The sequence below is a fragment of the Paralichthys olivaceus genome, chromosome 1, assembly GCF_024713975.1.
Source record: "Paralichthys olivaceus isolate ysfri-2021 chromosome 1, ASM2471397v2, whole genome shotgun sequence".
Classification (NCBI taxonomy): Eukaryota; Metazoa; Chordata; class Actinopteri; order Pleuronectiformes; family Paralichthyidae; genus Paralichthys; species Paralichthys olivaceus.
The window spans coordinates 21,634,231-21,659,399 of NC_091093.1; the positions used below are offsets into that span (position 1 = coordinate 21,634,231).

Sequence of the window (25,169 nt, forward strand, 5' to 3'; positions counted from 1 at the left end):
TTTGTAATGCTATAAGTTTCCACAGCAGACGGCCAGCCACATTTTCTTTAGTAATCTTACAGCCTACGCATGCAATGCACACTGAATGTTATTACTTTATTCTTGAGAGGATATCATTATCCACAAAATACATTGTCATTATTTTAATCAAATATACAGTTAAATCTTATTGCATGTGTTAGCCTGTTCATATTCCATTCACCTAAACGAAATGTACACAATGGTTTTATTGCAGAGAAATGACAAGATTGAGACCACGCGATTAGTCATTTAGCTTAGATTAGCACAAAGAATAGAAGCAGGGGTGAAGAGCTAAGCTAGCTCTGTCTAAAGACACTTTGAAACAAAATGATCAACCGTAGGGGGCGTTCACACTCGTGTGCAGGGCAGGCTGTTGGAATGAGTTACACTTCTCTTCCACAACCTTTCCCATGAAGAACAGAGCTACGCTACGATAGTAATGAAAGGTAAATAATATTGGAGACATTACATGGCCCACTTGGTGAAAATGTGCACCTGCTTCTGCTGAGTCTACATGATTTCCCTTGAAATGACTCGTCTTCGCCTGTTAGATATGACTGTGTGTTATTACATCACAGTAAGAAGATAATCTAAATAACCCCTGAGATGTCCCTGCCATGTTGTTCCTTAAGAATTCATTATAAACAACGTTCGTCCATGTATAACTTACTTTAGAGTATAAGGGACTGTAACTCTGATCTGACTGGTTGACTGAAAAGAAGCTATGGTGGTGAAATCAACCAAACTTAGTGATTTTCAAATAAACACTGCACTGCGATCAACTGAAAGAAGGCGTTTGCGCTCAGAAACAAATGCTAAATGACCAAACCCTCACAGCCCCTTTAACACTTGACTTCTTATCTAACTCTCTAATAGGTGTATTTTTATGTATTTTTGTTTTATGTTAAAGAAGATGTACTGTTCCTTTAACATTGCTGGTTTCCATAGTAGAATAAGAAACAAGACAGAGAGCTGAAAGGCAGCCCAGGAAAGAAGCAGCAGCAGCAGCAGCTGCAGTAGAGAAAAGTGTTAATGTAAAATGACACAAGAGTTCACATGTGAGCAATAGCAGACACGGTTTTGAGACTTACAATGAGCTGAAGTAATCCAGACAGAGCCTAAAGCCAATAAAACTGAAAAAAAGTCTTATCAAGAAGTATTTTGTTAGTGCTGTTACAATCCAGCTGCTTGAGAGAATGCCTGTAGAGACTCCCCAAAGACACAGATATGTTTGCAAATCACTGGGTCTTTTGCACTTGATTCACCTCTTGCAGCTGCAAACTAAAAAAAATTAAATGTCACAGGAATCTGTCTCTGGCATCTTTGAGCAGAATGGTTTTGGCAGTGTTTGTGTTAAAATAAGGGTGAGGTTTGTTTCAGGCTTGTTACTCAAACAGTGAGTTTCTTGTGTTAAAAAACTCAGTTTGACTAAGGACAGTGATTGATGGGGACAAGCAGATTTGGAGTCTCTTCACTTAATTTCCTTTCTGCCAGTTGAACTGATAAACAATATGAAACATCTGCAAGTCATTGTGCACTGCAGCATTTTAAGTCAAACTCAACTGCATCACTGTACTGTGGATAACATTCGCAGAGGCATAATGTGTTTGTAATCTCTTATTGCATGTTTGTGCCCTTCAAAGAAAGGTCAGAGAGCTCAGAGGTCTGCTGTGGCAAAAATTAATCCTTGGCTTTACCCTCGTTACTCTCTGTCGGGTACTTTAAGGACATGGATTGTTTTGAAAACCATCTGCACATTCTTGTTCTGTTGTCGAAGAAGTATTCTACCAATTTGTTATTGTGCTTTGATCACATTGTAAGAAACAGGATGGACAGTTTTTCTTTCTTTGCAGCAGAACAAAAAATTTTCTCTTTATTATTCCACACATCTTTTTTTTTCTTGTTTGTGTTTTTACCATAATCATCTGGATCGAGTTTCCAGTTTCAGTGTTCATGCTGTATTTAGAGCTGGCATCCAAAAGGCTTCCCACAATTAGTGACTATGTGCTGTGATGGACAAAAAATAAATAAATAGAAAAAGCCACAGCAGCGACGAACAGCACTTCAAAGAGGTGACACATTTACTCACTGAACAAAGTCGGTGTAGTTCCTCTCAGCAAGCATGTAAACAAGGACCCGGGTCCCCAATGCATGTGCAGTGGTGCAGTGATGTCTCCCTGACATGGTGCAGGTGCAGGGTTATTTAGGTTTATTGTCAGGACAAAACAATGGTATGGTTAGGAAACAGAAAAAGACTTCACAAGGAAAACATTTAACTTCTGAAGGATTAATAGATTAATCAGATAAAAGATCAAAAGTTTTTTATTCTATATCTTCTCTTTATTGTTTTTGTACCTTTGTAAAAAAACAAAGGGGCACTCTTTATCACCATATTGCATATATATATATTTAGATCAGTTACACACATTGTAAAGTATACCAAAAACACAGATATTTCTAAAAACAGCTCCTGTTTATAGATAGCAGCACTCCATATGCTTTATTTTTTATTTGTTGCCAAATTTTCCAAAAATATCAAAAAATACTTCCGATACTATCGTTCGGTGTAAAAGAAAGAGAATCGTATTCCTGTATGTGGCCTATAGATGGAATCCACTCCGGAAGTAGATGTGCACTTTCATGATCCATACCTCATTCAAATTCTGTGCAGTAGTGTTTGCTTAATCCTGCTGACAGTTAAAAGACAACAAAAACTAATCTCCTTAGTGAAGTAAAGAATAATTCTCAATTTTAATTCCAATTAGAATTTTTGGTATTCCGGTGCCTTCTTGACATTTCTGTACAGTCTATCAAAGCTAGATGTATACTCTGATTCTATAAAACATTTGTCACAGTGATTTCAATTTCTAATTCCCCTGTAGAGAAGCAGCACCTCTGGCTACGGAGTAAATCACTTGTCAACGGCAGTTTATGCAGGATGTCAACAACTTGTGCTGTTGGATACATTTTGTGTGTGTAAGCAGACCTTTCCTCCAGTCTGCAGTGGCAGATGGTGAGAGTTATTCTCTCCATTTTTCTCTCTCCAGCTCTGAATCATTGGGCAAACTTGGGACAGTATTTGTGGGCAGTTGGGTGGCAATCCCCTGAGCATTATGTTCATCATTTCCAATCCAGAAGAATTGTCCCCCTCCATTAATTCATATCAACACTGGAAGTGCAATTACTGCAGTAACAAAGTTTTGCTGAAGCTCAGTGGAAAAGTAAAACCAAATGTATCTAATTGTCTGAGGGTTTTTTTACAATATAACTGATAATAAGAGAATTTCTGCTGTCATATATTTTTTTCTTCATAAATATTGAAAACTGTTCAAGGCCTCTGTCCACCTCCTTTGTCATTGTAGAGAATAATCTAAGTGACATGGGCCCTTCCAGTTCACATAACTAGAAGAGTGATCTGCCTTTAAATCCTTCAGACAAGGTCACACATGAGGATTTCTCTGCTCCGAATTTGCACAGAATTTGACACTCTGTTCCTCTGATTGACTCCAGAGGGCTCACGCAGAGTCCAGTGTGATTTCTTTCCTTTTCTTATGTGTTAAATTTCAGCTGGTCCAGTCTGTGGTCTCTAAGTGGTGTGAAATAGTCCAAGATTTTGCACCTGAGAGTGATCTTTTGCCACCTAGCAAGAAGAGAATGATTAACTCGCTATTATATAGATTTTTTGGTCTTTACGTTAACTTGGAAAATCTCATGAGAGATTTAGAGGCTTACCTACCTATAAAATGTTGTTTACAAAATCATGTATCAAGTGATATCTCCACTGTAGCTGGATCAGAACCTGTCAGTAAAATGATCGATTGAGTGAAAGCGAGCACAGACCAACATTTTGTCAGTGTTATTCATGTCAGTATTTTAATCTATTGGTATTTTTCTGCAATAGGCAGGAAACCAGAGCATTTTGTATATTGTAACGGATTTATAGGCACCTGCTCAGGATGAATCTAGTATTATGTGACAGAAATTGATCTTAGAGTGGATGTGTTTATTGAACACTCAAGCACTGCTCACTTAATCAAAAATGACGAACTGTAAATGCGGTTAATTTGACATAACAGATCAGAAACTCAAGAAGCAGAAATACTCAGTGCTCCTGGGAAGTAGGAATGCCATGTATTTGTCTTTCAGCATTTTCACTTTAAAGTTGTTGATTTGTCATAGATTCACGTATGAGTGATTGCTGTGTCCCCTGAGGGACTCCGCAGGTATTGGACTCTCTCCAAATCCTTATGGGTGAGAGAGAAAAAAAGAGTTTTCCATTAGAAAATAGAAAATAACCAAGCATGCAGTGCAGCCTGAAGCAAAACGATGAGAAAGGCTGGCACTGTGTATAAGCAAACAATCATGCCAATACAACCCACTGTGTCAGTCAATGGGTCGATGCTGTACAAATCAACATTTTATTTGTTAATATACAAGGCAAATTAATTATTTGATCCATACATGAATTCCCAAACAAATACATCAGTCTAGATCAATGCTAGCTAAAGAGGGAAACAAAAAACAAGTCTGGTTAGTGATCTTAGTTTAGAATAGAGAAGAGTAATGCTTAAACCTCTTTGTGTAATTTTGACAGTCTCAACATTTATAAAAGAAAAGCCAAAGAGAAAGGTAGAAATAAATACATTTAAACTGCTATTCTGTCTCTCTGTGTGTATACCATTTCAAAAGACTTTATTTAAAGGAGATGTGTTTTGATTTATTTTTTCAGTTTTTCCTTCCTCAAGTGTATATTATAGGTATTCTGAGTAGAAAGTCTATGGTAATGTGAATTCCTCTTCCCCACAGAAAATACAGCTCCAGATGCTCCTGAAACGCCTCGTCACAAATACTTCCACACATTTGAATAATGCTCACCAACACTGCCCGCATGTGCTGGAAGTGGTTCGCCAAGAGCAGACTGGTCTCTGTTGGGAGGATGGCCTTAAAGAGACCGCAGCTAAATCAAAGCGTTTCATAGGCTGAAAAGTAGAGCTGCAGCATCGGACGATGTGAGGAAACGTGTGTTTTCTCAACATCAGAGCATGTAAACCTTTTCAAGTGATAACCCACATCTCACTTATGAGCCTGAATGTGAGCATAACAATATGTCTCTTTTTAAGATATTTAACCAGTTGGCAGTGCTGTGGATACAAAAAAACTGTTTTGAGTGACATATTTTTAAAACTCTATTGAAATGTGTTTTTGCAGTCTGTAAAAAGAAAAAAGAAAGAGGGATAAATAAGATAACAAACCCCCTCCCACCAGGATCCAGGATACTACACTTGTGACTACACAGTGGTGACCAAAGGATGGTGGTGCAGATGGTATGAGCCAAACATTGTGCATAATTGAAATAGCTTATCCTGCACACAAAATATCATCTTCTTTGAGCCCCCTTTATAATTTATGGTTAGAACCAATTCAACGTGAAGATGTTTTTCATCAACAAAGCATTCCAAAGAAGCGTTCCCATATGTGACATCATTTCAGAAGTGATTTAAGCTCGTAGAAGTAACCTGCTCTCCTAGCTGTTCATATGGCTGACTCATACTCACAGTCCATCAAATATGAATAAAGTTATATGAAAAATAGTTTGTCAGAACTCATCTGAGGATGCCGTTTAAGTCTTTGAGTCTTTTTAAACAAACAGAAATGCTGCTTTTCACAGACACGGCCAGAAACAGACAGAGGAGGATATACAACATATATAACCTGACACATGCATTTGGAAGAATAAAAAACAAGCTGATAGCCTAAAGTTGTTTTTGCCAGGCTTGGTTTAAAAGGTTTGAACTGTGAGTTGTCAGATTCAGGGAGAGCTACTCAACTGAATTTTCTTTATAATTGAATTATTGTCTTTGTCTTCAATCCAAACTAGATTGATGTTGCAGTTCATGACCATGAAAAATGACATTGTATCTCATGATCATAGTATATTAATATGACCGGTTAACTAAGGTGCGTCATTCCTACAAGTTTGGTTAAAATTCTGACCAGTGATGTCAGAGATACTGTATACGACCGGGGAGCTGCATATATTTGTGGAAATTACACAGTTAAATTTCCTATCTATGAAGTCTTTATATAATTTTTCCAATGTTTTAATATATTTTTGTGGAAAAGCTTTTGACCTTCGCTATGAAGCAAATGTTTCTCCTTTGTGTTCTGCATGTGTGTGAGCAAATTAGTGGAACAATGTACATTCTCCCTTTGGATTCACTGTTCCACCTATTTATATTTGACAGCAGTAACGCACAAAAACAACACAATGCATCTGCAGAGATAAGGAAGCAAGCAAATATAGATGTAGATAATTCAACGGTTTCATGAGAAAGGAAACACACTCAGCAGGTATTGGTATAAGAAATCTTGAATAGCAAAAAGTTTAAAGTCAAAAAGTAAACTTTACTTTTAACATGAGAGTGGTATTGATCTTTTCATCCAACCTGCATTTTCCTAAATGTCAAACTATTTATTTTAGAAGTCCGCAGTATGGAAAATAAATGAGCACTGACATTTGTGCTTTTTGTACAAATGGTGTAGTTCTGCTTGAATCAATGTCAGGATCCTTCTGGACAGTTCTTCAGAGTTATAGCCTGAACTTACAAACTATCACCCAGTGGGGATGTGATGTCATTATCAGTACTCTGGGTGTTAAAATGCTAAGTTAAGACATATGAACATGAGTCTGGACTCGAACACAATAATCTTTTGATCTGGTCTAATCCAGATTCAAATCACAACCAGAATTTCACCCACTGATCATTCGCCAAGGATCATTTCACCAGCTTGGAGGTTGGGTTGCAGCTGTTGCATAATTCTGTTGGGCTGAGACAGAGCCCCTGGATATTAAGTATTAAGATGGACGAAAGCAAGGCTAGAATATATTTTGTGATATCTTTCTTTTTCTGCATAATAACATACAACGTGTGATAACATTTTTTATTCTGTTTAAAAAAACAAGATCAGACCTAGAGATCTGAAAATCCTTGGATTCTAACAGCAAGGCCACAAATAAAGACAGCAAGTTTCAACAAATAATAAATAAACTAGGTAAACTATGATATTGAGTCACTGGATTGCTATTTGTTAGTCTGATGATGGATCCTATTAACCACATTTCTTCTTAAATGCAAACAGAAATTGTTCTGTTTTGCTCTCTGCCTGTGATTAGGCCCTGACTCTAGCCAGAGACCGTGGAAGTCTTGCTGTTTACCAGTGTCACAGCAGGATGTAAAATCATCAGGCTGTGCTGCCGAAGCCTAAAGACCTGTAGTAGAGACTAATGATCACTCCACATCAAAATTCTAGTCACGATAACTTATGATCTAATGATTTACACTCCCTTTCCTCACAGCTAAAGACACAGCAGATGACTAATAGTGTTTCTGCTTCTCTTTTGTAAGGAGCAGCCCGCAGAGAGGCAAATAGGCCTTTCCTGATTGGTCCACATCCCTGTAAATGCCACTGCACCGAGATTGAAGACTTCTTGATATCGATGCCCTCCCACTTAACCAGCGCTAACCCTTCAAACAAAACTTAGTGGACTTTTAATTACTTTTTTTTGAGAGACAGAGAAGAGTATAATGAAAATGTCAAACACTTTATTTTCACTGCTGACTTCTCCCAGTCCGAGATGATCAATAGTATCATCCCTGTGTATGAAAAGGATAACATCACATTGTCTTAATATGACTAAGTGGCAGTTGGGTGGGCAATCCATTTTAGTTATCGATTCTCGTCGCTGAGTAAAAATGCCATGCTCCCTGTGTTTTGGTTCTTTTAAATGTGCATAGCATTCACATCATGTACTAATTTGACAGATCCTCACAGAAGGAGACCTTGAAGTAAGTACTACGTGTTAGCGTAGGAGAAGATTTGAAGAGTTCTCATTAGGCAGGTCATGGTGTTCAGAGGTGTTTCTTGGAAGAAATTGGTCTTCCAAAGGTTTTTGAAGGTAGAAACACAGTAGCCATGAGCCGGCAGAAGCCTTTATAATTGAGTTGAGGCACAACCAGATGTTATATATGTGCCTTAAATAGTGTTCTGTTGGCCCTTAAGGCTGATCAAAGACTAGACACACTTCACATTGCGCTGATTGAGCCGAAAGATCACCATGGCACATGTCCGATTTTTTTCATTTAGCACTAAGAGACGGATGCAGCATGGTCAGGGAAGGATAGCTGGTAATCAAACCTGACCCCCAAGTTTCTTCTTAGAGAGACTGAGACACAATCTGGATATTGTTTTTATGATTGCGTGTTTGATTGTATGGAATGGCTAAGAGTTCATTCTTCGAAAGAGGTAGTAAGCTTTCCTGCATCCATGTGGATATTTCTGAGAAAGAAGTCAGGATTTGGGCCATGACTGTGAGGTCATCTAATGAGAAAGATGATGTGAGTGATATGAGAAGCCTTTCGAGTAAGGACACAGTACACAGGTATATATGTGAATGAGACTTATAAGGAGTAGCAGTCTCCACATCCCATGTGAACTTTAATGTATTGTTGCAATGATCATAATGTTGATTTTTGGGGTATGAGTTTCCCAAAACTTGTAACACTGGTCGGAAGTTGTAGTAATAATACACGATTCATATGTTTTCAAGGACACAGTACATAAGAATATCTGTGTATGAAATAATCAAGAAGTGAATGGACACACTTTAAATACTTGTCACACACATTCACGTGCACTTCTCTATCACTCAGTGGGCGTCCTGAGCCCAAGCCTAAGCCACACTTTTGTTACTTGGGTTAAAACTACAGCCTCCACACACTTTTGAACTTGTTGTGCTTCTTGTTGAGTTCAAAAATTGATATAACATGTTTTTAAGTGATACATGCAGGATTTGCTGTCTTATGTAAGTCATGCTTGACAGAAATAAACAAGTGTCTGAGATGTAATTAAAAAGTAATTACTAGCATGAGATGAAGACATGGATTCTATGAATTTATTGAAACATTTTCACAATTTAGAAAAACTAATCCAAACGGATGAATAAATCAAAAGTCTTGTCGTCCTCTGTCTGGACCATTAGCATATGCAAATCAATGATTTGTTTTATGTAAAAGCCATTTGTCAACTAAGCATATTGAAATTTAATTTTGACTTGTTGTTGCACTACAACACTACACTAACAAGCACTTTGTCTATCTCGTTCTTCCTCTCTGTGTTTGTGTTTAGACGAAGGCGCTGACAGTTTCCTCTTTTGTTTTTGATTGGTCAGTGGCAGTTTTTTATCAGAACTCAAACCTTAACCCATGTCAGGGATTGTACTCTCAGGGTTTTGCAACATTTCTAATCCTCTAACATGATATAAACTTGTTTGTATGCGTATACAGTATGTGCTAACTGAAGTAGTGACATTTCTATGTGTGCATGTGTAACATCTCTCATATCTTGACATGTGTCCTCTGTGTTATAACAGAGTCTATGTTACTGGTGGCAGACAGACTGGAGGGACCCTTCAACATCGAAGCAGTTATTGAGCCAATTGACATCAAGATCTCTGAAGCTATCATGACCATGCAAGACAACAGCATGCAAGTGTCAGCCAAGGTACTGTGCCCTAAGTAAGCTTTGTTTGCCATGATTGATAATACAATAAGATTTGTAAATACGTGTATATATTTATATATATATCTTTACTTTATTTGCTTTTGTACTAATTTACAAAAGCAAAGATTTTTAAAGAAACTTTTCTTTTGCAAGACATTATCAGTCACAAAATTCTTATAATAGAATTGTCATAATATATATATATATATATATATATATATCATTTAATTCACTGCATTGTCCTCTCATTGTGTCTTTGTCTTAAAACCTGAAACAAGATGTGTCCACTTTTCGATACTCAGCCAATTCAACAATCCATCTACAACCTTAATCAAAATATTTAGGATCAAACCTGGGTCGCAGGATAAGAATGTTGGACAACACATTTCTCTTTTATTTTGGCAAACAGTTTCATATTATATGAATGTGCGTTAAGATAGTTAACATGCAAGGGAAGTAACTTAATTTCCTCTTTAGTAACTTTAGAGTTCAAATATCTAATCACTCAGTGGAAAAGATTTAAATATGAAGCAACACCTCAGGATATTAGCACGTACAGTACAGTCACGTATACATTTTTCTTATCTAAAAGCAGCCTTCTAAGCTTAACTTTTAATTCTGATGCTTTGATATATTCCATCTTCACTCCCGGGTTGCAAAGGTCAGTGAATTAGATGTTGCATTCTTTTCTATAACTGGGGAGCTGCAATTCACAGCTTGACCCATTGTCTAAGCACTTGACACTTGAAGGTTGAGCTCGGCTGAAAGATTGCTCTGAGATTACAATCTTTTCTCCCACATTCGCATCTCAACAGTACGTGGTCCTTCCTCAGTCACCGCGCTTTGCAGAATGTGTCAGGCCACTCTGCATTGTGCCTTCAGTCTTACAGCGCGAGCCTGTTGAAAATCGGTTTTCTTGTGAGATGTACAGGATAGTGGAATTGTAATCATGTTGAAGAAGTGATAAATATTAGAGAAAAGACAGCCTCTTGTCATGACGGCCATGTAGCACATTAGAGTGCTCCATCACATCCTGTGCCAGGGGCCAGCAGACAGGCCAGACAGGAATCCTAATGAGCTGTGCTGTTTGCAGGTCTGTTGTTTGGGCCCTAAAAGCCTATAGAGACAGAGCCATCTGAAAACAATCTATTCTCAGAATGAAGTTCTTTGAACGTCACAGGAATAAATGTATGGTTCAAATAATAAAAGACCTGTATTTCTTTTTTTGGCTCAATTTAACAACAAAAAAACAAAAGTTTGTATTTCAGAGAAGTAAATAACAGTGTTTTTTAAGATTGTGTTTCCTGATATAGCGTCCAATTATTTTCTGAGGATTAACACTAAGCACTAATACTACGTTATTCTTATCCAGACTTGTCAGGGGTCAGTTGAGATTGGCATCAGGCTTGTTAACATGAGAAAATATGTTATTCGCCACATTAAGACACTTTCCTATATTCCATACATTATTAGTTTTATACCCATAATCAAAGCTCAATTATATAACATTTTGTGATGAACAGGTTTAACTTTGGTCCATCATGTGTTTTTAAACTCTGATCAAATGCATTTCTTTTTGAAGCTTGACATTCATTTTCAAGCAAATTCCTTTTTGCCACCAATGTGACACTTCCTGTAAAAGGAGACCGGGGCACTGATACAGTGGTTGCAGGAGACTGGTTTTATATCATTTTCTATCACAAAGCAGAAATGTTGGGGGGAGCAAACTGACAGTGGCTTCTCAAATGAAACATGTCAGTGGTGCAGGCAAACTTTTAGGGGATCAAAAAAATGAGTATTCTACAAAGACAAGTTTGGGCAGCTGCATTTTTTTATGCTGCAGAACAAAGTCATGCTATTTCCTCAAATATTAAAACATTCTTAGAGACGGACGAGTTCCTTTTCTCTTTCACTGTTTGGTTGTGGTCAGCCTTTGCTGATTGTACCATCCTTTCTTCATTTTAGGTTTTTCAAGGCTGTGGCCAACCAAAGCCATTGGGAATAGGCAGGTCTACCCGTGGCATCTCAGATGTGTTCAGCACTCGTTTCAGACCCTACACCCCTGAGGAGAGGCCGACCACAGCAGCTGGAACAAGCCTGGATAGACTGGTACGTACACAGAGTTAAGACAAGAGGATCAAAATATATTATGTTTAAAATAGCAAATAAAGTGACATACTTATCACAATTAAAAGCAAAGTTCTTTGAGAGAGATGATGGAACAGCAAATAAATCTTGAAATAGTTTGTATGAGACCACCAGTGCATCCCTGAAATAACTCTCTTATTGTTGGACTTTCACTTAAAAGCCAATGCATGATAGTTTTGTTAGGGTCTGAATTCTAGCCAGCATCTTTTTTATATTACTGGCGGAGGCAGACGTGGTTGCAGCATGCTGAGTTTAAGGTAGACTTACCAGGGCTCAAGTCCAAAGGCCAGAAAAGAATTGAGTACCTCAAAGATTCCATCTGAAATGTCAACATAAATCAATCACAGCTCAGCTGCTGCGTGACGTCCACCACTGCAGTACTCAGAGTAAGAAAAAAACACACACTCCAACATATAATTTAGGAAATTATATGTTTTACTTCTGAGAAACCATTAGAACCATTTTTTTTTTTAAATGATCCTCATCAGAAACTAGACGGACACATGGAGAGCAAATACCTCCACCAGGGCCCAACAGTCCTCACATTAAAATTCGCTAGAGCCAGATTTTTGCTTACACCAAATTGCAAACACTCATAAATATTAGTCCCATAAATGGATAAAATAAAAATAAAATCTCACATTGTTAAAGAAAGTGGGGAAAAAAATCCATCCGCTCATTCAGATCCACAAACTTGAAGAGGCTAAAACTAATTAAGGATTCACTCAACCCAAACTTCAGGATGTTGAAAAGTAAATAACTATAAAAAGAGTGATTCCACTGCCCCAGGTTACTGAAAGAAGGACTGGAAATGAGGCAAACGTCTGTGTATAAGCGGAAATAACAGGTTAGATACAGTATTTAAATCTATGGTCGTACAATTTACACGCTAATATTCTTAATAAAAGGACAAAATGAATTTTCCCTTTAATGATGTGTTATGTTGACATCAATGTGTTGAATAGATTCCACTGAAAGACATTCAAGACAGTATACGTCAGGACATTTTTCTTAATGTCATCAATTTATCATCAGGCCAAACCATTTAACAAATGCTTCTTCATGTAATCCTTCCACGTTTGGCAAATCCATTTAATAATAAAATCTGGTCCTTTTAAATAAAAGGTACAGTGGATAATCCCCTTATAAATTGTGTGACAGGATTAAAATGGAAAGTATGCAGGAGCAGAAGAGTAGATTAAATGCTGTATACTGTGTCTGTCTTTACAAGAAGTCTGCACTTTCAAAAGCTGCAATTGTTAGAAATAAACACAATGAGTGTAATTCAGAGACAGACCCTTGAAAATGTAATTCTTGAATTCAGCATATCTTCAAAAACAGGCCTTATTCTCTAAAATCGAACCAAACCTTCCTCTTTGCTCACATTCACATTAAAGGGGTTCAAAAGAAAAGACAAAAAAGACAAAAGGCCAAAGCACATTTAGAGGAACTCCACAGGTTTCAGCATCTTTAATAATTCATATTTACGTGCTCTCGGGCCAACTTCTAGGAAAAGATGAGAAAAAAGTGCTCAGGGTTGGACTTTCTCGCTTGATCGCATCTCACCCGTGTTTCTCCATATCTTCGTTTCCTTGTATACTTTTATGAAGGAGGTGAGGTCCATTCTGAAATATTTCGCACCAGAATGAATTAAGTCATCATGTATTTTCAGCTGAGCTGTGTTGAGTGCACTAAATAAAATACCACTTCAGACTAATTCTCCTCATGATGCTGCTGTTTGTGTGCACGTCCTGAAAGTTGCATTGATCACATGTGAGAGGTTTCCTAGTGATTTCACGTTATTCATTATGAGTAAAGTGGTTGGATTTTAAATCTCATAGTAAAATGAAGCCGGTGGATGGGAAATTTCAGCGGCACCATTTATCATTTAAACTTTTTCCGTCACTAACTACTAACGACATTCTTTTGCTGCTATTCTGTCTCTCTCTCAGTCGCTCTATTTGTCCGATGTCCAATTAAATCTCTGTCTTCTTCATTTCTCCGCTGCTCCCAGAGGGTTGTCTGGAGGAGAATGCAACACAATGTAAGCCTTCCACTCCTCCTCTTACTTTCACCAAGTCATCTGTCTTGTGGCGTTTTAATCATCCTGCCCAAAGTGCTCCACTTCTTTACATTATTCAAAGTTGATATTGATTGCTTGTTGTGACATGGCTCTTTATTTACTTTTGGTGAATTATCTGGGTTTCTCTCTCTTGCGTGCAACTCAACGTTAAGCTGCTGAGGCCGATATCGATACTGGTCATTTCAAGTCTTTTTTTTCTGAAATAATATACATTGGTTCAATGGTGTATCAGCAAGAGGGTTGTGAGTTTAAATCCCTGTCATTGTTCCCTTTGTTTAAATTCTGCATTTTCTGTCAGTTGTTTCCTTCATTCAAAGAGCTCTGGTTGATTGGAGACTTTTCCATCATCATAATCATTCAAAAGGAGCAATTAAATAAACATGGAACATAAAATGTTTGAGACCATAATAACACAAATGGCTAAATAGTGTTTATCAGGGGAAGTAAAAGGGATGCTTTTCACTGCCGAGGTCAACACAATAACAATAATACACACACACAATAACACAAGTATAGTGAAATGCTTGGTCCACTACTAAATTCTATACTACATACATATGTAGATAGCAGTAATGTTTATACGCCTTTTCAAACCTTGGCCTCAGAATGTTGTCTCCACAACTAGCGCCTTTTGTTCAGTTTTCTTTCACACAATCTGATTCACCAAGGCAGCAGCTAAATGCATGCATGCATTCAGCGAGAGGAGAAAAGGTCAGAGGAAGTAGTAGCGGCATTTTTCTGTGATCAGCTACTTTGATAAAAAAAAACATTGAATTGCTTCAGGCTGGCACAAAAACAATTAAGGAGCAAGGTTTGGCAAATATGACTGTGATCGCTATTGAACACTGAGGCTTATGAATGACTGTAAAGCTCCCAGTCATCATTTCTCACATATTGATCGACATTGTTTTCTTCTTAAATCCATTTGTAGCATGTTTGATTCATGTTCTGTTTTAGGAGGATATTTGCATACGATTTCAAACAACTCAGTCTTGTCAGACCTAATCGTTTGAACAATTGAATCTGAGAGAGGTCCACCTTAGAGGGTTTATTAGAATAGGTTTATGCCAGGGCTTGATTCACTTCATGTGAACAAAAACAATGAAGGCGATGGTAGGATGGTCCTAGCATCATCATCACCATTGTCAACAATTTGTCCAAATATGACATTCAGTTTTGTGTTTAGTGCCAGTTGACAAATGTTACCACACTTTAAAATAAGATGATAAACATTCAACATGTTAAAAACCTGTTAAAACATCCATGAATTTTTACCATCGTGAGGAGGCAGGCTGAGTTTGGCATAAACTTGGTAGATACAGCTTTTGCTCTTCATGTTCACATGACTAGCAGGTGGACCTCAGCTCAGCACAAGCCCTGCTCTGTAAGTATTGTGTTGTCCTGTGTATCAATGACTGATTAGCTCCAAGATTTAATCATAGAGAGATACCTTCCCAAGTAAGAATCCCACCAAGTTTGGTAAAAAATAGTGTGTTTTTGGTTGTTTTGCCAACATACACACACACACACACACACACACAGTCAAAATAGAACACAATACCCTACCCTTGGCAACACAGGACAATATTAAAACAAATGATGACTGAATTCCCTGTAGCTGCCTCAGTTTCAGGGTCTTGGTATTTGCATGCTGGTCACACCATCATGTTGTCTGAGCTGAACACAGTCATTATTAATGTTATCAGTAATACTGCGTCTTCTGGAACTTTTTTATTCTGTTGGGGAAAAAGGTCTTTAGGTTTTTTTGTCACTATCCTGTGATCCGACCCATAGGGGTGTCTCTTTAATAGTGTAATTGTAGTCATGGTTTCAATAATGATGGGCAATGTTGAATGTCAGTTTGAAACTGGAAACAAGCAGGAAAATATCCTCCACTGTGTGTTTCATATTCACATTTGTATTCTGAGAGAGTTGAAAAGTCCATAACAGTTTTATAACATCATTTATATTCTTCATTTGTTTTCCCATTGATGAGCAGATGTCTGAGGACACAATTCTGACAGAAATGTCTTTGTTCTCTGTCAGCTGAAACTAACAATGCTGACAGGATGTTACTGTCAATTTCTCCATTACACAAATGCTCGCAGGAAGAATGTGATGGATGTCCACAAAGCGATTCCATCATCGATTCATTTGACCAATTTCTAAATATTTTAGCCTCTTTAATGGGTTGTTTGTTGTTGAGCACTGTTGAAATGAGCATGCAGTTGGAAAGAAAGTACATCCGTCATTAGCAGTAGCCAGGCCTTTCTCCATGCTCCATTTCACGTTGTTTTAGAGGCGCTTACACAAGGAAACGATCTGGCAACAACCATTTTTCTAAGGAAGGAAAAGTGTAGGATAAATGATCAGTGTTTTATTCCTTCAATCAATCACAGTAAACCCATGGTTATAAGCACCAAGTAAACTTGAGTGTGCATTTGTTATGGTCAACAAACTGTACTAAAACGGATCAAAAGATTTTATGGAGATTTAGGGAAACACTCGGTTTTAATGTGTGAAAAGAAACCCAGTGCTGAACATCCTTCGGTTTCAGAATGGAAGCAGAAATTAGCAGAAACTCTTCCCTTATGAAACTGTCATCTCTGCCAGAGTCATTGAGAAATCCCTCCACCCATTGCACTTGGAGACACCACTGCCAATTATGACAAATGGTAACACAGCCAAAAGGGTTAAATCCATGAGTCATGCCATAAGATGGATCCAGTTACAGCTCTAATGAAATGCTGGCATGCACTGCAATTCTGCTCTCTACAGTTTTTCTCTTTAATAGCCACAATTTCTGCAGGCAAAAAGAACAAATGTTAAGACTAGCTAATCGCACTGGCATGCTAATGAAGCAGCAGTAACGACCACTGGGGTTGTTACTGTTACTGTGTGTGGGAGCGCTGGTTGGGTGTCTAAACTCTATGTTGCATTGTGCTGACTAAGATCTGGGGGAAAAAGAAAACCCTTACAGCTAAACCAACAAAGCAATCTAGGTCATGGAATCGTCATCATCGATGAAAAAAAAAATCATTCTTACATTGTGTAAGAATGATTTTTTTTTTCATCGAGATCAGTGCATTATTCCCCTGGAAATCAGTGGAAATGTAAAACAAAGCGCCCTCTTTCGCAATGTTAAAGAAACGGATCAAATCTGCCCCTTTGTCCAGATTAATTCTTCTTTCTTGGCTCATTCACTAGTTTTTGTTCAATTCTGCTGACCAACAAACCAACAAAAAGATTAGACAATCCCTTTAAATTCAATCAAGCTGCACGGAAATTGCACATGCTCATCAATGTCAGTCCCCTAAATATGACAGATGTTTTTTTTATCAATGCTTTATTTCCTGTGTAAATTTGTGTAAATGTAAAAAAAAAAATCATTTATTTTAAAAGGTTAAAGGAAGTGACGAAAAAAAACTCCTGGATCCGACCCGTTGTCCAGTTCCATGACAACATTTATCGGCTTCTTTCTCGGCACGTGTCCCAGCTTTGGTGAAAATCAGTAGTTTTTTACGTTATCCTGCTGACAAACAAACAAATGTACTGGGGTGAAAACATAACCTCCATGGATGAGGCGGTGAAATGACCATAGCTGGTGGACAGTGGAAGAGGACAGGCTCTGCCTTAAATTAAAGCACTGCACTGCAGTAGCTTCTATCAATCAGTTCCAACTTGATGAATGCTCTTTTTTGCTCTATATGCCATGTTTGTCTGCACAGTAACTGCTGTGGGCGTACTCATTATAGATCAAGATGTTCCCAGCTGCTTCAGGTAGAGGTGTGAAGTTTCAGGCTTTGGACTGAGAGAAGTGACAACTAGAGATTGATGTTGTGACCCAATTCAGCTACAATGCAAGAGCATTGTGTGGATGACATGAGCAACCACATAATAGCACAGAAATGTTCTGTCAGTGAGGTGCTTTTTTGTAATGTTGTTCTGCTGCCAAAGAATGTAGGAAACCTGCTGTCATGGCTCCATTCAGTCAATGTTTAAAATGTAGTTTCAGTTAAAAATCAACCCTGAGAACCTGTGATCTTTCCAACATCTTGCTGGTCTACTTTAAATATTCATTTGATACCTCTTGATGAGTTTAAAATAATGTAATGGTGTTAACTGGTTTTCTCAATATTCACCTCTGTGACTTAATAGAGGGCGATGAGTCTGTCTGCCCTGAGGTTATTCTGTTTGTCAGAAGAGATGAAAATCTGACAAAGACTGATGCGTAATCAGCGTTGCTCGCTCAACAGAGACCTGTCTCTGAAAATGAATGAGGATTAATGCAGGTGGATGGAAAGATCAATGTGGGCACCTTGCAGCTCCTCATTGTTGCAGCTTCACTTAAAGATATGACATTCTCCATTAAAATGTCTAAAAACGACCAGATCTGTTATTTTGACTTATGTACTGAAAATATCCAAAATTGTTCCAAGAATGTTAACACCCAGAGAAGTTCCTAATTTTATTCAAGACAATGGGAGGTTTTCATTTCGTCATAATTCCTGCTTTACCCATGGCTTGTCTGTTTCTGCTGTATCTGACAGGGCTAATGACGTATGACAAAGTAAACGCAATCTGCTAGCATGTTTGCCAGTCAGCTGTTTTTCTCTTTCTTTGTTAAATTAGCAGCACACGCACTGCTGCATCATTGAAAAAGTATTAGGCAATAAAATATTCTTCCTGGATGCGGTTGTTGGGGATTTTAATGTTCCAGTGTCTCGGAAAAAACATGTTATTGAGCAAAAACTCACACAGGTCTATGTCACTGTCCCTGTTCTGGCAGGAAAATAAATAATTAGTTGATGCTACACAGCTATTGTGATGCACAGCTGCCTGGAATTATAAACACAATAAGGTTCATAAAGTAGAGAAATATTCATTTTAATTAAAAAAACCTGGTGATGTGTTGTTTGGAAGTCCCAAGTTTCTCTCCCTGGTTTCTTTGCTAATTATTCTGGCTTTTGCTGCATATTCTACTCAGATCAAATCACAATATGAAAGTGCAGCAAGATTTGACACAGACTAAGTCGACAGCGTTTGAAAACGTCTGATTGAGATGGCACAGACACTTCCTGTCTGATTTCCAATTTCACTCACTGAAGAGTAATGAGCATCAGTGACAGCCTTTCACGCCTAAACATCTCAAACATTAGGACTTTGGATCAGATCTAAAAAACGACAGAGACTGAAGTTGTGAAGATTGTATCTCTCTGTGCAACATCGTTTAATATTACAATCTTGCATAAAAGCAATACAACAATAGACGGCATTTCATTTGTTGGTTGTTAACAGGTTGTTTGTGCCTGGAATGAAAAGTAGAGGAGAGCTCTGATTTTGTGTCTCCATTTAAATTTAACAATGGACAATAAAAGTGACAACCAAGTGAGAGATGCCACAAACATGCTATTATAGAATTTGTTTTGGGCTGGTACAGTTTTGCCAACGTCAATAAATGTCATCCCACATTTTGTCCCTGCATCTAAAATAATTGTATACTACGTGCAGGTTGCATTCTTCTTCATGGAAACACCAGCAGTACGGGTAGTACGCACTGTGATGCTGTACACGCTGAACTACTCTGTAGTGTTTTCTGTGAGCTGACCCAGTGGCAGTCAGATTAATTAACCAATCATTAGACTACCAACAGACAGAATCGAATCACCTCTGTTGCCATAATTCATAGTCGATGACCTCAGAGAAAAGTTTGAAACCTATCACAGAAGTGGTGACTCACACCATTCGTTAAAAGAATCTTCAGTTTTTTATGAAAATTTTATGAAAAAGTCATTTCCCATTTAAATCCCAAACTGGTCGATCAAACTTCCTTCACTCTCTGAGCAGCTTTTTAATACTTTCTGCTTGAAAGCCACAACATGTAGTGGAATCAGCCTCCCTGCTCATCACCAGGCTGCTGAGCCCGCTACTGTTTCCCATGACACAGTGTGGTTAGCGCATCAGCCTAAAGGTAGAAGATGTTTACCCTGCTTTAACACAGCACAGCCTCCATGTGGGTTGGCTGGCAAGCTGAAATAAACCACACTATGTCCCTGGAAATCCTATTTAGTGCATTATTCAAAGCCCTGATTCACTAAACGCTGGACTATTGTGTCTGAGGTAAACTAACCCAGTTGCTATGAGCATAACAAGGAACTGGCCATTTAGTGCTGCTTCCCTTTGGAGGTTTTTCTTGCCTTTTTTTAAACATGTCCTTGTCGCACTTAATTTAAATCCCCAAGTGCAAAGAGATAGAGTGGTTCAATCCATGATATCATGAAGTGGTTCCTGCTGGTATCCATGTGACCTAGAAACTGGAGGACTTTCAGCAATCCAGCAGTGTAGGCTTGCACATTTATCAAGGTTAATATAATGATAAATATTTGGTCACAATAAGTTGATGCAGACATTCTTCCCAGCAGTGCCTATCTGCTCCATTTATGTAATATTTCTCCTTCGGTTTGGAGCGAGACAACTGATTCTACCTTGTGCCAACTGTGCTTCAATACTGATGATAGAACAGTGTCATTAGAATTTTATGGCATTGGTCTGTTCCATCCCATTGGTGAGCATTTGGATGTTCAAGAATGGCAGAAGATACAAAGGTTATGTATAATTACTCTGTAATGATTGTGGACACTAGAGGAAAGAGGAAAACAAATTACTTTGCTGAAGATTTTAAGATCAATCCATAAAAATAGCATCCACACTTAAACACACTTAGCCCCCATGTGCTGATAAGGGATTTGAGTTTGTTCTTGTGTTCTACAGACATTTCATCTTTCATTTTAAACATTTTCATTTTTGACAGGATTCAAAACATCAATGAAGCTCAAAGGAACACCATCAAAAAGACTGGAGGAAATCCGCACTTGGCCAAATCTTTGACTCGATCAATTTGCTTCAAATAAACTCATTTATTCCATGAATAATGCAAGTGTAGATCATGTAGGGCTTTATGGTTAAATATTGGTGTGTCACATTGGATCAGTTCCAATGTTTTTACAATTTTTTTTCACTTGTGAGTCCAGATTTATAAAGTTGCTGTAGTAACTTTACCTTGCACAGAAGCATCTGCTTACAGAGGCTTTTGTCCCCAAACGGTGTGTTTACCCTTGGGATGGGCCACAAAACCAGCTGTGTATGAAACTTCCATCTGTGCTTACATTAGTCAAGTCACGGTTTGTTAAATATGGCTGCGCTGTATTAGAATTGCTCACCATCCCTATCATTTAAGGTCCAATTTGACTGCTCTGTAGAAACATAAATTAAATTCTGTCCAACATGATCGTAAGATTATTCAAGAATAAAGCAGTATTTGGTTTACCTGAAATCTTTCATGGATTTTTTTGGCTTTATTTGTTGTGGTAAGATTTGCAGTTGCCTCCCAGGACATACAGTACCTCACATGGATTCAGTCTGAGACAGTTGCAGTTTAGCTATACACATATACGAGCAGTATTTTGTCAAGGTTTGGCGTCTCAACTTCAGTTTTCTCTTTGTGATATTTATACGCTGTTGCTCTGTGTGTAAATTGTAGCTGTTGTTGTCAATCGGATCAGAGAAAATATACCTGGAATGTCCTCCAAGCCAAGTTTTTCTGTCTGTGAAGTGACCTCATAAAACTTTTATAGATATTGGCTGTAGGGTTACTTTCTTTGTGTGTGTGATTCATCAAAACAGGAGGGTTGGTAATGAAGTCCTAGAAATGACGCTGTGTATTTTGTTTGCGCGTCGTTCATCCGAGGACCTAATCGAGTTGTTATCATGGTGCTGACCCTTCTGTTATTTATCTTAGATTTTCAGCCTGAATAATAAATCATGTACAGATTGTCCCTCAGCAGCACCATCGTTTGAGTCTGTGCAAAAACTCTGAAACGAACACATCCTTCATGCATCTCGTGCATGTGCTTTTTTTGGAAAAAATAAACATATTGAATGGATAATTCACAAATAATAAACAGAACAATTCAAATTATTCACTGTTAAAAATGTTGGATTCTGAAATATAGGGAAGGATTTGCCATTGCAGAGGAATATTTCCATTAGAAAGTGACCGGTTCAGGAGATTGTAGGAATCAGGTCTTTTTGTTGTTTTGTGTTGGGGTTGAGTTGTGTTGTGTTGTGTTGAATGGGTGTTCTGTCACGGCACATTTGCATGAAAACTCACCCAGAAACAGAAAACTGCACCATAATCAGTAGAATTTTTTTTCTCACAACGTGATACTTGATTGTATTTTTCCTTTTTATATAGTAAAGGTTATCACTGTGTCACCTTCGTTTTTAGATACTGAGACTTATATGTTTTATATATAGTTTTAAATTTGATTGGTTTTATATTTAGTTCTCTACCATTACTGAAAAAGTTAGATGTTATCTGCCTACAGTTTTACGACAGTTGTATTATATGTGATGTCTCACTGTTTTGATTTTGATTTATTGTTTATTTTATTCATGCAATTGGAAAAAGAACCATTTCAAATCAGAAATCATCGGTAGCTTATAGGTGCTGAGTATGTTCATGGATATTGTTAAGGAAGCAGGCTATCTGCTGCTGCTCATGTTTGGTTTGAAAGACTCTATTGACATTGGCCTTTTTTTCCCCTTCGAGGTCTGATAGGCAGCTCAGGCTCTTAATAGAGTCTTTTAAGTGTGTTCCTCACACTCGCTTCTTCTTTCTTTCAGCTCACATATGAATAAATGTGTCTAATCTATTCATGACACAGGCCTATCACTTGTTTGAAATAAACTATCCCCTGTCCTAGGTTTGGGAAATAGTCTAAATTCTCTCTTGTTGGTAAGTACAAGTGCATATAAACTTGCGTACAATGAAGAAAACATTGTAGGTGGTTTATAAAAAAAAAATTTTGTGATGATTAGATCTTTTTCTTTGTGTGTTCCACGCTTTCTTCGTTTCTGTATTCACTCAACATATTTCTATATGAACCTGACCTGAGTGGCCAGCCTAACATAATGATAATTGAAATACTGCAGTTCCACAACAGTTGTGAACATTGAACATAAACCATGCAGCTCTATAGGCTTTGACCTTGTCTTGTTCAAACTGAGCAGAACAAATCCAATCCATCTTGTTAAATAACAAACCCTGTCCTAACTACAACCTGAACTCTGATGAATCTGAATGTTGCTTTATTTCACAGCTTAGCCATCTGTTGTTTTTATTCGTGCTTAGTTTAAAAATGTTCTTCTTTTACTTTTAATTTTATAATTCTCATTTATGATTCCAAAAAGCAACTGTTGTATGAGTCATTTGAAGGACAGACAAGCTAGTGATGCATGCCATGTTAACGATTAATGCTTCCTTCTCAAACAGTGAGTCATAGCAGATCACACTATTTTTGATGAAATTGATCGAGATGGGCCGGGTTAATGGTCCGTGTGTGTTGTTGGGCAGAGAATTACTGTTGTTTACAATCATAATATTTAAACCTTCTGCAGTGAGCTACAGCAAACCAGGCAGTTTTAAAGGGATAGTTCACCCAAAATGAAAATTCACTCATTCTACTATCTGCTCTACTCATATCCACTCACCACTCACCACTGTAAAACACTTTTTGAGTTTCAGGTGTAACAGCGTTGCAGCCAAATCGAATACAATTAAAATGAAATATAATGAAATAAATGGCGACCACTTCTTCAAACGTGAAAAAACAACAGAAAAAGAACATCAAATGCCTCCATACTGCTCCTGTGGTGTCCTGACATTCAAATTCAACTCTAAACGGTGTAATTTACACCATGTTGTTTCTAACATGTGAAGAAGTGGTCACCATTTACTTACCCCTGAAACTCCTAAAGTCTTTTGAGGACTCAAGCACTTCACCCACCGTTCCATCGGCATTGTGGTGAATTAATTTTAATTTTGGAGTAAACTATCCCTTTAAGATAGAACGGATTAGAATATAGTTTTGATGTGGATCAGCATTAACACATAAATGCTTGTGATATACCAAGAAAAAAGCTTAACCATCCACCCCAAAGAAGTATAATGTGAAATTTAAGTGGTTCCTTTCTAATTTGCACAACTGTCTGCATGTTTAATAAGGTGAGAGCAATGTTATGTAGAGTCAACTGAATGTCTATGAAGTGAAGCTGGTGGATATGACCTGAGAAAGTCCTAATTAAAATGACTTGACCTACATTAACATGCACTGCTGGTGCCCGCGCCACATGCTTTGATAAATAAACAATCACTTGACACCACTTCCAAGACTCCGCAAACCCTGGAGGAGACAAGTGTTAGTATGAATGAAAGTTGTTTTTACACAGATCGCCCTGAGTGACTCAGCATTTCTAGTTTGTATCTTCAATAGAAAACGGTTACCAATGAAAACAAGAATAGGCTGAGAGGTTTTCAAGAGTATCAGAAAAGACTTTGAATACACTCGCATAAAGTCAAACCCAATATTCTGAGCTCACTCTCTCATAAGAGGTCTCAGACTTTTGGAGGCCATTATATGCTGACTGAGTTAGGGGTCAGTTTTATCATGTCTCCTCTCTATGCTGCCGCTGGAGACTTTACAGAAATCACGGACATCAACACCTTAAAGGCGTAACCTTTAACATCAACTTGGAACTATGACGTCCATTTTAATTATGCATTATCATCATTGGATTCTGTCATCTTTGTTGTAGCTCCAACATTTTGTCATTTGCCTGTCATTCAATAAACTGAGTTCTTATGAATTCATTCCAACAAATGTAAGGCTGCAACTTGAAGCAATTATTACAATAAATAATCTTAAATCTGAAGATAAACAAACTTATAACAAACCCAACTGAGAAAAAAACATCACTGTTACTGGTTTTCGGACGTGAACTCAGGACTGAGACGAGGAGAGACTCTGGCTGCAGCAGCAGCAGCAGCAGAGATGTGCTGGAAGCAGTAACTATTTGAGTCTGAAGTGAGACTCACTGCCCTGGGCGCTCATGTAAAGACTCGTGGTTAGATTTCGGTCTTCACAATTCACCCCCAGCACTGTATGTGTTTGCATTTATTTATGAACAAGTGTTTGTTTACTGCTGTAGATTTGTATTAGAATACATTGACACTGTTTTTGTGGAAAGTACATTATACAGATGCATTATACTTTCATGGGTATCAATTCCCAAATGAATAATGAATAGATTTATTTAGTTATATGTTTAAGTATAAGGTATCCTTCCTCCCAGGCTCTAGTTCACTGAAATGTTGTAGACACTCAGTTGTCAGGCTTGGACCATATCAATGTATTAGAGTTTAAGTAAAATAACCCACCACACTCAAATCTGACCCATATTTTTGTTGTGAGTACCAGGGGGCTGTGGGCCATCAGAGCCACACCAGCGTGGGTTA

General features: G+C 37.8%; 1 protein-coding gene across 2 annotated transcripts in view; it reads left to right on the top strand.

Annotated features, from left to right (window-relative positions):
* The window catches only part of LOC109624774 (glypican-6-like), a 116,204-nt gene that overhangs the window by 79,451 nt on the left and 11,584 nt on the right, over positions 1-25,169 (top strand). Inside the window, exons 5-7 of one of the 2 annotated variants that reach the window (XM_069525227.1) lie at positions 9,452-9,582; positions 11,548-11,691; positions 13,745-13,774. In XM_069525227.1, the coding sequence (XP_069381328.1) occupies positions 9,452-9,582; positions 11,548-11,691; positions 13,745-13,774 (305 nt within the window). The remainder of the gene's footprint in view (positions 1-9,451; positions 9,583-11,547; positions 11,692-13,744; positions 13,775-25,169) is intronic. The other variant, XM_020079679.2, reaches the window with a different exon arrangement.